The sequence below is a fragment of the Equus przewalskii genome, chromosome 2, assembly GCF_037783145.1.
Source record: "Equus przewalskii isolate Varuska chromosome 2, EquPr2, whole genome shotgun sequence".
NCBI lineage: Eukaryota > Metazoa > Chordata > Mammalia > Perissodactyla > Equidae > Equus > Equus przewalskii.
This window is the reverse complement of record NC_091832.1, coordinates 101,064,970-101,078,841: the sequence shown is the minus strand read 5'-3', so window position 1 is coordinate 101,078,841 and position 13,872 is coordinate 101,064,970. Positions and strand designations below refer to the sequence as shown.

Genomic DNA, 13,872 nt, shown 5'->3' with positions numbered 1-13,872 from the left:
CATCTCCTCATATGCTTACCTTTTTTGTGTGCATTGAGATCACTTAAGAACTACTTTCTCAGCAAATTTCCAGTATACAATACAGTATTATTAACTATAGAAACCATGCTGTACCTTAGATTTCCAGAACTTACTCATCATACAAAACTGAAACTTTATCCCCTTTGGCCAGTATCTCCCCATTTCACTCACTTCCCTGCTCCCAATGACTACCATTCCACACTCTACTTCTTTGAATTCAACTTTTGTAGATTCTACACTAAGATCATACTGTATTTTTCAGAAAGGAAAGATCTTTCTTTAAGAATTCTTAAGAAAACATTTATTTACCCTATCTTATCTCTTGAGATCTCTTTATATATTGGTAACTAGTTCTTAAGTTATCTGTTAATGTGGATATTACTAATACTATTAAATTTGGCTACATGAATTTAAGAGTCTCGTCATCAGAAAAATAGAATCAGATTGTGAACTCTTCAGTGAAGTTAGTAATCATATCTTTTTCACAGGTATTTGGAATTTTTTAAATGAGATAAAAATACTAGAGCTTAATATTTTGTTTTCCAGGCATTTAGTAATAGTAAATAATAGAGTTTACCATTGGCCAGGCATGGTTATGGTCATTTAATGTATCTTAACCCATTTAATCCTCAGAACCACTTTATGAGGTAGGATATTATTAACCCCAATTTTGCAGTTTAAAAAACTGAGGCACAGAAAAGTTAAATAACTTGCCCCAAATCAATACAGCTAATAAATGGTAGAGCCAGAAATCAAACCCAGATAGTTCATTCCCGAGCCTATACTCATAACTCTTCCATTATACTGCCACTTGAAAGTATATGTCATAATGGTGCAGATTTTAAAAACTCATCTTAAATTCAAATATAACCCTATTTATTTAACTATACTTGATTTAACTTTCATGTCAGAAATTAGTGTCAGAATAGAGCATTATGAACTACTTGGCCATTATTAACTTTGTAGTTACTGCAAGAGACCCATTGTGAGCTATACAAGGGAAGTCTTTTCTCTGTTTTATGCACTACTATATCCTTAGTGGTTAGAAAAGTACCTGGTACATAAGTGTTCAATGAGTATTAAATGAACCATACATTATAATTTAGATTTTTGTCAGAAGGATAAACCAAAATCAGGATAAACAACCTTATCAAAATTCAAGTTCTTTTCCAGTTGTTAATGTCCATTCAATGAAATTTCTAAATTCAAAAAGCAATAAGTTGGAAGAGACTACTAACTTAAAATTGGAAGAGCCACAAGTCATTTTGTACGTGAATATACTTAATTAGCTTTTTAGAAATCTGTGGACCAAATCATAGTGCTTTCTTAAATTGATAGAAGTATATGTAAACCTTAATTATAAGTTTAGGTCTGAGTTTATTTTTTAATAGAAATATGTTTTTTGTTGATTTTAAGAGAAATATATGCTCATCGTAAGTCCCCCGCAATATAGTTCCCCATTCCTCTTTGAAATGTAACCCTTGTAAACGTTGGTTTATACATACATACACAAACATGAGATGATACTATTCATGCTTTTTTTTTAAGGTAGTAAAGATGTCATTCCATGACAATTCAGATCTACCAGATTCTTTCTAACAGCTACATAGGATTCCATTATATGGGTATATAATAATATATTTAACCAATCTCATTTTGACAGACTTATGTTTTCAATTTTTCATTATTAAAGATGAACAAATACATTTTTTAATAGACCAGACCAACACAAGAGGGATATTTAGACTAACATATTTTGGAAATCTCACAATATTATTCCATCTTATTAATTGCTTTAAATTTGTGTTCACACTTTAGGTCAATATTTTATGGTATAGAAATTGCCAATCTTAAAAGAAAAAAAACTAGTATTTTTTTCTCATTTATTTAATTAGAACACTATTCTTGGCCTTAAGCAGTGCATAAGTTTTAGTGCAATCATTTTACATTTTTCAATTGATGAAATGTTTCAATAAAATCTACTATATCAAACTAATATACTCAATTATTGTTTTTAAATACCAGATTCCTAGCTTTTTCACTGATGCTGAGAGAAGATCTGTGATGGCTGCAGCCCAGGTTGCAGGTTTAAATTGTTTAAGGTTGATGAATGAAACTACTGCAGGTGAGTACTTTGCAACTTGAAAATCACTGTCAGAAAAATACTGTTATAGTTTTTTTCTAATTAATACAAAGCATTTTTTTAACAATATTATGTACTGGTTCTTATAATCTTGTTGTTTGGGAATACGACATTTTGGCAGAGGTTAAACATCTCTTGAATTGGTTATAAGAATCATTAATATTACAGAGTTATACATGAGTAGACAAAAATAAAAACATTAATTAGCCAAATTACGAAAAGTTAATTTACTTTGAACCTAATGATTTTTATTATTCTACTGTATATTAAAGTGTAGTATCAAAGGGACTTATCCCTTGTTTTGCAAGTGATTGCTATGCTGGAATTAACCTAATTCTTTTTTCTTACACAGTTGCACTAGCATATGGAATTTATAAACAGGATCTTCCCTCATTAGATGAGAAACCAAGAAATGTAATATTTATTGATATGGGACATTCTGCCTACCAGGTCTCAGTTTGTGCTTTTAACAAAGGAAAACTTAAAGTAAGTAAATAAATTATTTGCTATATTGAACTTTAATGGTTAAGAGCATATAAGACTCTGTAGAGAACCTAATGCCTGTGTGTAAATCCTGGCTCTGCCACTTAAAAACCTGTGACCTTGAGGGGCCGGGCCCAGTGGCACAGCAGTTGGGTTCATGTGCTCCACTTCTGCAGCCCGGGATTCACCAGTTCAGATCCAGGGCATGGACCTGCGCAACTCTTATCAAACCATGCTATGGCAGGCATCCCACGTATAAAGTAGAGGAAGATGGGCACAGATATTAGCCCAGGGCCAGTCTTCCCCAGCAAAAAGAGGAGGATTGGCAGTGGATGTTAGCTCAGGGCTAATCTTGCTCAAAAAAAAAGAAGCCTGTGACCTTGAGCAAGTTACTTAACCTCCCTAAACATCAGATTCCTCACCTGAGAATAGTATCAGTAACTACCTCAAAGAATTTTTGAGGACAAAATGAGTTAATGTACATAAAGTGCTTGGAATTCCATATAGTAGACTCTATAATAGATGTTAGCTATTTTTATTATTGCTGAGGTGTTAGGTATGCTATCAGGCAGTATAAATTACATATTTATCCATAAATAAACTTAGGAAACATTTTCTAAAATGATTCCCATAGTTTTTAGAAACCTTTCTATCCAAGAGTCCTAATCATAATTTTCTACAATGTGGCATTATTTATTTCTATGTGCTTATCTTCTTACAGTATATATTTGGCTTTATATTCATTTTTACATTGATTATCTTATCCAGACTTATGCACTTCTCTCTCTCCATTATGCACATTTGTAGAATTTACTTGGAAAATGAACTTCTTTGGGTTACCCACCACCTTTTAGAACCTTTTGTCTCACAGTGGATATTACTATAATAACATCTGCGTAATCAGAATATTAAAGGGAAATGACTCATACTGAATATAGGATAGTTTTCTGTAAACTGGTTTAATCCTTGGTATTTAGTCTTGAATTTTAACTTAATTTTAAAAGAATATTTTTCTTTCCTTCCTTTTTAGTCGATACCTTAGAATAGTGATCTGTAATTTTTAGATCATAGACTGCTTCAAAAGTCTGATGAAAGCTTTGGCCCTTCTCTCCAGAAGGATGCACATTTGCACTTAGTTATATGCCAACACAATTTTGCATTTAATTTTGGGTAGTGCTGTACCTCATGAGAAGTCTATCCATGGGTTCTCCCTGCTGCTCTGTGGGATGACATCCCAATCAGATCAGGTTCACATCCTATTAGGATGCTTACCACTATTTCACCACCCTTCCTTGTGGGAAAAAAAGCTGGTGAACCACACCATCAGTGGGATTCTATTTTTTTAGTAGTTACTATTATAAGTAGTCGTTTGTGCCCTCTACCCTGGGGAGAGAGACTAGATGTCTTGGTCCTATGTTTTCAAGAGCTATAGTGTTGAAGTTCTGACTTGTTTACTCCTCTTCCGTCCAACTACTAGCTCGGGCTTATTGCTCAACAACCTTATTATATGAAATTTTTGTTTCTCCTCTTGACTTCTTCTGTTGTCTTTTTTGGTCTCTCATGTATTCTTTTGTTTCTTCCACATTTTTAAGCAAGTAGCCTGGCTTTTTTTTTTTTTAATAATAGTCAGAAGGCCTAATTCCTGATCTATAAATTGACCAATTACAGTATTTTAGATTTAATCTTTGGATCACTTTTTCTTGGCTGTTCTGATTTTGGTTACATTCTTAGGACTCTTTCTTTGCTCTCTTACTCTTGGTTTTTGGCCTACCTATTCAGTGGTTTTATAGAACCAGAGGATATAAGATACTGAAGTTTTCATTGTTGTAACTCAATTATTTCAGAATTAGAATATTTTTTTAGTTATGATTTATGGATGTGTAACCTAAAGCAGATAATTCAGAGTGGGTAAATAGGTTGGCTAAATATGTGGATAATTAATATTAAGATTCCAAATTTGGCATGCTGTTGATTTTTACAAGTTCTTTGGCTTTGATTTTATTTTAATTTTAAAAGTTATTGTTTCATTCTTTGTTGTTTTGTAAGCATCTATATTTCTTAAAATTCAGTTCTGGTTTTTTTGATTAAACAGGTTTTGGCTACTACCTTTGATCCATATTTGGGTGGCAGGAACTTTGATGAGGCTTTAGTAGACTACTTCTGTGATGAGTTCAAGACCAAATATAAGATAAATGTGAAAGAAAACTCTCGGGCCTTGTTACGTTTATATCAGGAATGTGAAAAACTAAAGAAGCTAATGAGTGCAAATGCATCAGATCTTCCACTGAACATCGAGTGTTTCATGAATGACCTTGATGTTTCTAGTAAAATGAACAGGTATCATATGTGTTTTTAGTTTGAAAAGTGTTTGTTTGTTCTGTAATGTTTAGATGGTCTGGTGTTTTTCATTCTGTTATTTTAGAAGGTATGCTCAATTTTTGTTTGTTTTTGGATTTCTTTATTTTCCTTTTTTTTATTGAGGTAACATTGGTTTATCATGCTCAATTTTTATATCTGAAACTAATGAATGTTAATTTTCTCACAGGGCTCAGTTTGAGCAGTTATGTGCTTCCCTTTTTGCCAGGGTTGAGCCACCATTAAAAGCAGTAATGGAGCAAGCTAGTAAGTGGAAATTACTGAACTAACCATCAAAACTATACCATGGTGTTACTCACTTGAATGGGGTAGGAAATGGTAAAAGCACTAAAACTTCATGTGTTTTTTGAAGATTTGTATTTCTCATTTTAGAGGAGGAAATTAGAACTCATTCTGTATTCATAAGAGTAGGGCACTAGAGATCTGGGTTTATTAGTACTCCCTCTGGCTCCTTTTATTGTTTACAACATAAAACCAAAGCTAATTATGTTTGGAGGTGTTTATGTAAGTATATAGAAGATTCAAGGTGAAAGTAAAGTAGGAATGGGGACATGATTGCTTTTTGTTAAGGTTTTGGTGGTCAATTAAAAACACCTTCTGTGGGGATTTGTGAGGTGGAAGTTAGAAAATTGAAGGACTCTAAAGAGTTCCTTTAAAGCCCATGAGGTACTTGTCTGTTCTTATTGTGACTCCATCATCTGGACCAAGTGCAGTGCCTGACACACGGATAATTAATATTTATTAAATTTTTCCTTTCTCCAAAGTTTATTTTTATCTTCTTTCCGTTTAATCTTGTTTTGAGCAAATAAAAAGAATACACTTTTTCAAAAAGTACTTTCCAGGGCCAGCCCAGTGGCATAGTGGTTAAGTTTGCATGTTCCGCTTTGGCAGCCCAGGGTTTGTGGGTTTGTATCCTGGGTGCCAAACCTATACACCATTCATCAAGCCATGCTGTGGTAGCATCCCACGTAAGAAATAGAGGAAGATTGGCACAGATGTTAGCTCAGAGGCAATCTTCCTCAAACAAAAAGAGGAAGATTGGCAACGTATGTTAGCTCAGGGCCAATCTTCCTCACCACCCCCCCCCCCCGAAAAAGAAAAGTACTTTCCAAGGTCTACTGTTTACATTTTTATAAAGACTGACTGCTTTTTCTCAATTAAAAACATTTTGTTTTCCAGACTTACAGTGTGAAGACATAAGTAGTATAGAAATTGTAGGGGGAGCAACACGAATTCCTGCAGTGAAGGAACAAATCACTAAATTCTTTCTTAAAGACATAAGTACCACATTAAATGCTGATGAAGCTGTTGCAAGAGGATGTGCGTTACAGGTATGATTATTTGTCTTTTTTTAGAATGTACATTTTCCCAGGAATATGGTGATAGGTCTGAAGGGACTTTTTAGTATTGTTTGTTCCAACCACTTGTCAATAGACTAAAAGTAAATTGAAATTATTTCTGTTAAATAAGTTTTGTGTCTGTCCCCTTTATTTTTTCAAACTATCATAGGACAGTATGTCTGTAATTATACTGAAAGAACATTTATTTTATGAATTCTGGTAATTATTCCCATTTAAAATTCTTTTTTGAGATTTAAAAATATTTTACATTAATTTTTGTAAGGTCACAGAAAAAGTAATCTGATACTTTTAAATTTTAACTAGTTGTTACCAAAAAACTAATTTTTAAAATATAACAATTTTATTACAAGGACTTTCTTAAGCAGTTCAATCAGGGTAACCCAGGGTATGTTTTGTTTTGTTAATTTAAATATGGTGTACATCTTATTTTCAGTGTGCGATTCTCTCACCAGCATTTAAAGTGCGTGAATTTTCCATAACAGACATTGTTCCCTATTCAATCACCTTAAGATGGAAGACCTCTTTTGAAGATGGAACTGGGTAAGTTACTTTTAAAGCCTTGGTTAGAGTTTGTCATAAATAACTAGTTGAGCCTACTTTTCTAACTTAGAGGAATTCACATTTCTTAAAATTCTTGAACATTTTTTTACAAATGCTAGAAAAAAAGAGAATATAAAAAATTATATATAATCTATAAACCATGATGGCATATTTTTTAATTAATATTTTATTATAAAGTAAAACATTCTCATTTTTAAATGAAAATCACAGTATGGAAATATAAAGACTTAAAAAACCTACATTTGCCATACCCCAACTCCTATTTAGCCCATTTTACAGAGGTAACCATTAATAGCTAGGTGTATATCTATCCAGTTATTTTCTTTGAATATCCAACAATAAAAAGCATGCACTTTTTAAGTTGATACATAATTTGTACATCACCAATGCAACTTGCCTTTTAAAAAATGTTATGTATTACCTTTCCATGTCAACAGACAATAACTGTTTTTTTTAACAATTGTGTGTGCCATAAGTATTTTAACCAATACACTATAAAGTGATATTTTTCCTGTTTTAAGCAGTGCTGTTAGGACCATCCTTGTACACATCATCTTGTTTAGTTGGGTTTGGTATATCTGTAAGAAAACTGTGTAGGAATGAAATTGAATGAAAGGGTATGAACATTATTTTAACTAATACTGCCAAAGTAATCACTAAAAAGATTATATTCCTATTAACATTGCATGAGATTACCTGTTTTAACTTATTTTCTCCTAAACTTTTAACATTTTAAATCCTCCTAATCTTAACATTTTAATAGAAAAAAAAATAATAATACTTTGTTATTAAGTTCCCGTTTTTGACTATTGTGAACTACAGTCTTTCATGCTTTTATTGACATTTACATTTCCTTTTCCATAAACTGTCCAGGATTTAAATAGCTTGTTTCCCTACCAAATAAAAATTTGTGTTTCAATACTGTATTTGACTACTTTTCAGAAGTATACCTTGTATAATAAAGTAAACCTGTATTTAGGTTTTGAGGTTGCTTTTAAAATTTTGTTCTCTGTTCTATATATCCACACCCCCCCAAAATTGAAATTTTTGCACAAATTTCAAAAATACAGATTATCATTCTGATCTGAATGCTTTACAGAGCATTTATATGGCATGTTTTGAGACAAGAAATATTATCCTTAAAAATTTATTTCAGTGAAAGGTATAAGTGATCCAGAAAAAAATTGTAAGAAAACATATGGGGAGTTAAGTTGAAAAGTAAATATATCCTAGAAAGAGTAAACAAATGGGACTTCATCAGACTAAAGAGCTTCTTCAAGGCAAATGAAAACAGGATTGAAAGAAAAAAACAACCCACTAATTGGGAAAAAATATTTGTAAGTCATATATCTGACAAAGGCTTAATATCCATAATATATAAAGAACTCTCACAACTCAACAACAAAAAATCAAACAACCCAATCAAAAAATGGGCTGGAGACATGAACAGACATTTCTCCAAAGAAGATATACGGATGGCCAATAGGCACATGAAAAGATGCTCATCATCGCTGATCATCAGTGAAATGCAAATCAAAACTACACTAAGATATCACCTTACACCCATTAGAATGACAAAAATATCTAAAACTAATAGTAGCAAATGTTGGAGAGGTTGTGGAGAAAAAGGAACCCTCATACACTGCTGGTGGGAATGCAAACTGGTGCAGCCACTATGGAAAACAGTATGGCGATGCCTCAAAAAATTAAAAATAGAACTACCATACGATCCAGCCATCCCACTACTGGATATTTATCCAAAGAGCTTGAAGTCAGCAATCCCAAAAGTCCTATGTACCCCAGTGTTCATTGCAGCATTATTTACAATAGCCAAGACATGGAAGCAACCTAAGTGCCCATCAACAGACGAATGGATAAAGAAGTTGTGGTACATATATACAATGGAATACTACTCAGCTGCAAAACAGAACAAAATCATTCCATTTGCAATAACATGGATGGACCTTGAGGGAATTATGTTAAGTGAAATAAGCCAGCTAGAGAAGGATAATCTGTGTATGACTCCACTCATATGAGGAATTTAAAAATGTGGACTAAGAACAGTTTAGTGGATACCAGGGGAAAGGTGGGGTGGGGGGTGGGCACAAAGGGTGAAGTGGTGCACCTACAACACGAATGACAAACATTAATGTACAACTGAAATTTCACAAGATTGTAACCTATCATTAACTCAAAAAAAAAAAGAAATATGAAAAAAAGAAAAGTAAATATATCCTAGTGACTACAATAAGAAAACAGAACATAATGAGAGGTTCTTGAAAGCTAGAATAGAAGAAGAGATCCATGAATGTGACATTTTTATACCTTTCATGATTGATAGGATGATGATAGATTATTAAAGTGTGAGTTTCTGCGCCACTATAAACAATAGTTAAAAACTGTTTCTCCGGGCCGGCCTGGTGGCACAGCAGTTAAGTTCACACGTTCTGCCTCTCAGCAGACTGGGGTTCGCCGGTTCGGATCCCGGGTGCAGACATGGCACTGCTTGGCAAGCCATGCTGTGGTAGGCATCCCACATATAAAGTAGAGGAAGATGGGCACGGATGTTACCTCAGGGCTAGGCTTCCTCAGCTAAAAAAGGAGGACTGGCAGATGTTAGCTCAGGGCTAATCTTCCTCAAAAAAACACAAACCAGCAAACAAACAGAAAAACTATTTCTCTTCTTCTATTTAAGGAACAGGATTGCTATGTAGGCTTTAAAACATCCTGTACTGGAGAGGAGAAAATACTATAAAGGACATTATTATATCAACTGAAAAAAATTCGAAATGGATTGTAAAGTATCAATGTAAATTTATAAAATTACAGCTATACTGTGATTGTGTTAGAGAATATCCCTATTAGGAAATACACATTGAAGTACTTAGGAGTAAAGGGTTGTACTGTATGTAACACCCTCAATTGCTTCAGTAAAAAATATACACAGAGTGTGTGCACCCAAGTGATGAAACAAATGGAGTAAAATGTTAACAGTAGCAAATCTAAGTAAAACATATCCAGGTGTACCTTGTCCTGTTTTATTTTTGCACCTTTCTATAAGTTTGAAATTATTTCCAAATAAAAATTTATTTTTTAAGAGAGCTAGAATAAAAAGGGTTACATATGACAAGTATCTTGGAAACTAATGGATAAGATTTCGTTCTCAGAAGTGAGCAAAAAAATAATTTCTATGTATTGGCCCTAAAAATATACCTATTCTTGGGTAATATTTCTCTTTTTAGTAGGATATAATTGTCTGTTACCGTGACATTCTAAAAACTTTGAGCCATAAAACTGTCAAAATGCATGTTTATGGCAAAACCAATAATTCTTTTTCTTTACATTTGCACATCGAGATCTTTACAATTGCTGCTTTTGAATTAAGAGTGAGATGGATTCTGTAATTAGGTTTATAGGCAACTTTGTTTTTAACTGAGCCTTTTCCCACTCTATTTTAGGGAATGTGAAGTATTCTGTAAGAACCATCCTGCCCCATTCTCAAAAGTCATTACTTTCCACAAGAAGGAACCATTTGAACTAGAAGCATTTTATACTAATTTACATGAAGTGCCTTATCCTGATCCAAGAATTGGTAAGAGGACTCAAGAAAAAAATTTTAATAAATTTTTGCTTTTTATAAATATGTTAATATTTGTATCAAGAGAACAAATAAGTCGATATTTCAGCTAAGCAAGCACTGAATTTTTAAAGAAAGATGTTCGTACTTTTTTCTCATTATGCACTTTTTAGTGCTCAGAGTTTATTTCTGCAGTAACAGCAGATTTGAGCATTTTTAATTCATTTTGATTTGTATATTTAAAATGCTCTATCATTGGCCTGAGAGGTTTGGGAAGGATTATTTTTTATAAAAAATCTCTTTCATTGTAAATTGAAATTGTGCTGCCAGACTGATTTTTATGTTCTGCTTTTAAACTTATGCTCACTGCCAACAACTAGAATGAGTATCATTGGATTAATATGAAAGGAAGAATAGGAGACTGTAATGTCCATTTTAGCTGTATAATCTTTTTAGAAGATATAAAAGAAAGTGTGATTTTTTTTTTAACATTTAAAAGAGAAGGAATAATTTTTTTTAAGTTTTAAAATTGTGTATGTGGGGGCCGGCCCCGTGACTGAGTGGTTAAGTTCACACGCTCCACTTCGGTGGCCCAGGGTTTCGCTGGTTCGGATGCTGTGTGTGGACATGGCACCACTCGTCAGGCCACACTGAGGTGGCGTCCCACGTGCCACAACTAGAAAGACCCACAACTAAAATATGCAGCCATACACTGGGGGGATTTGGGGAGAAAAAGGAAAAAAAAAGAAGATTGGCAAGAGTTGTTAGCTCAGATGCCAATCTTAAAATAAAAATTGTCTATATGTACTGCTTTTGTTGATAGACTAAAAAGGGGACAGTATAAATATTTTGAGTACATTCTTTAAAGCAGTAGAAATAAATTACTGAAGATGGTATTAGTTTGCTAGGGCTTCTGTAATAAATACCGCAAACCAGGTGACTTAAACACTAGAAATTTATTGTCTCACAGTTCTGGAGACTAGGAGTCCGAAATCAAGGTGTTGGCAGTATTGGTTCCTTCTGAGGGCTGTGAGGGAAGGATCTGTTCCAGGCCGCTCTCCTTGGTTTGTAGATGGCCATCTTCATGTTCACATGACATTCTCCCTGTATGAGTCTCCAAATGAGGACACCAGTCATTGGAAGAGAGCCAATCCTGATGACTTCGTTTTAGCTTGATTACCTCTGTAAAGACCCCGTCTCCAAATAAGGTCACTTTCTGAGGTACTGGAGAGTAGGACTTCAGCATATGAATTTGTGGAGGACACAGTTCAACCCATAACAAAGGCCAACCAGAATATTACTCAGTTTTTCTGCCTAGTATTCTCTCTCTACTATGGATATCATTATATACTTGAGATTTTTTTTGAAAAATAAAACACTGTAGAGTTCTTAAAATGAAAAATTAGGGGCTGGCCCCGTGACCGAGTGGTTAATTTTGAGTGCTGCGCTTCAGCAGCCTGGGGTTTCACTGGTTCGGATCCGGGGTGCGGACATGGCACCACTCATCAGGCCGTGTTGAGATGGCGTCTCACATAGCACAACTAGAACGACCCACAACTAAAATATACAACTATATACTTGGGGGCTTTAGGGAGAAAAAACAGGGAAAAAAAAGGAAACAAAAAATCAGGAAAAGACTTATAAAAAAAAAAGAAAAATTAATATGACCTTTGTAGATATTAGTGACTGGATAACGTAGCAATTTTGCTATGGGAAAAAAAATCCAGAAATTTTGAAAAATTACTTTATTTATGAATTACCAAGATGATTATGATTTGCAAAGCTTATAGCAAAAAGATAATATCTATTTGATTTTCAAATTCAGAAATTGAATTTTGTTATTTTGGTTTTAGAGTAGCAATACTATAAAATACTTAAAAGTTATATTGGCTTGAGTCAGATTGTCCTTTGTTAAAATTTCTACTTTTCTTTTTCCTAGCATTGATGATTTGGGGCTGGTTGCTTAACCTGTCTGAGTCTTAATACCAGGTTTATTAAGGTATAAAAAGGGTGATCTGAGGGAAATGCCTGTCCCACAGTAATTAATCTGGGTGTGGTAATAATTTTATGATTATTTGCCAGCATCTTGAAAGATGATAGTCAAATTATTGAATGACTTAATCTAAGGCCCATGTACTGATCAAAGCTCTTTTTTCTTCAAGGGAGCTTCACTATTCAGAATGTTTTTCCCCAGTCTGATGGTGATAGTTCTAAAGTGAAGGTTAAAGTTCGTGTTAACATCCATGGAATCTTCAGTGTGGCTAGTGCTTCAGTAATTGAGAAGCAAAATGTAGAAGGGGATCACAGTGATGTTTCTGTGGAAATGGAAACTTCATTTAAGAATGAAAGCAAAGATGATGTGGTATGTAGAGATTCTGTTTCAAAGTTTCTCCAATAAATAATATATAAAGTATCTTAATCATAACTAGTACTTTAATAGTTGACAATATTAACCTCTGACATTTTGCTCTGATGTTCTGCTGTGGGAATCGGCATAAACTCTTTTATGAAAGCATTGAAGAAAAATTCTATTTTAAATGCTGTACATCTTTTGCAGTGTAACATACTTTTTGGAGGCTTGTACATCTTTCATAGCATTATATGGAACACGTGCATATGTATGGTTGGAGTCATCTTTCCTAAATTCTTTATTTCCATTAAAAATATGTATTGTGGCTAGCTTTTTTAGTTTATAGATAAAACCAATTCAGACTGATAAATTTTGAACTGTACACATAGATATTTTTCAGTTGAAAATACATGCTTAATAAAGAATTTCCTAGGGCTTAGGAGGATATTTGTGGCAGTTCAGCAGATGAATGTGCTGTACGTTCAATAACCTTACAAATTTTTGACGGTTTATTTCTTTATGAAAGGTTTATGTGAGCACAACACTGTTTTTACTCTTGGTGTACCATAGATGAAGGAATCTTAGGAGAACGTGATTATATTCCATTACACAAAATTTTCATCTTTTTATGTATACTATTTATAAATTATCGTTAATGGCATTTGTTAGATTTTTTCCAATTGTAATTGGAGTATGCCCTAGATTTTTCATGTAGTGTATATTAAGAATTGATTTTCTTTTGTTAAATTTCAAGACAATTTCTCCCTTTTGTGAAGGTTGTCTTTTTGTCTGTTTTTATTAATAATTACTATAACGTCTTTTCTTCCAGATTGATCAGAATTTTACCACTACTCTTTAAAAGTATTCTTTTAAATCCCTACCATAGCTGATATAATAGATTTTGTATAAATTGTAGTTTATTTTGTTATCCTTCCTAACAGAAGAGGTGAAGTTGAGTACTCTGTGTAGAAAACATTTGTAAATTGTATTTCTTATTGGT

The 13,872-nt window shown here is 33.4% G+C and overlaps 1 protein-coding gene across 4 annotated transcripts in view; it reads left to right on the top strand.

The window, feature by feature from the left end:
* HSPA4L (heat shock protein family A (Hsp70) member 4 like) overlaps window positions 1–13,872 on the top strand; it is a 61,596-nt gene that overhangs the window by 25,308 nt on the left and 22,416 nt on the right. For all 4 annotated transcript variants that reach the window (XM_008537961.2, XM_070609126.1, XM_070609127.1 and 1 more), the window contains exons 6-13: window positions 2,047–2,146; window positions 2,517–2,650; window positions 4,740–4,984; window positions 5,193–5,269; window positions 6,203–6,354; window positions 6,818–6,924; window positions 10,404–10,537; window positions 12,685–12,884. In XM_008537961.2, coding sequence (XP_008536183.2) covers window positions 2,047–2,146; window positions 2,517–2,650; window positions 4,740–4,984; window positions 5,193–5,269; window positions 6,203–6,354; window positions 6,818–6,924; window positions 10,404–10,537; window positions 12,685–12,884 — 1,149 coding nt within the window. The remainder of the gene's footprint in view (window positions 1–2,046; window positions 2,147–2,516; window positions 2,651–4,739; window positions 4,985–5,192; window positions 5,270–6,202; window positions 6,355–6,817; window positions 6,925–10,403; window positions 10,538–12,684; window positions 12,885–13,872) is intronic.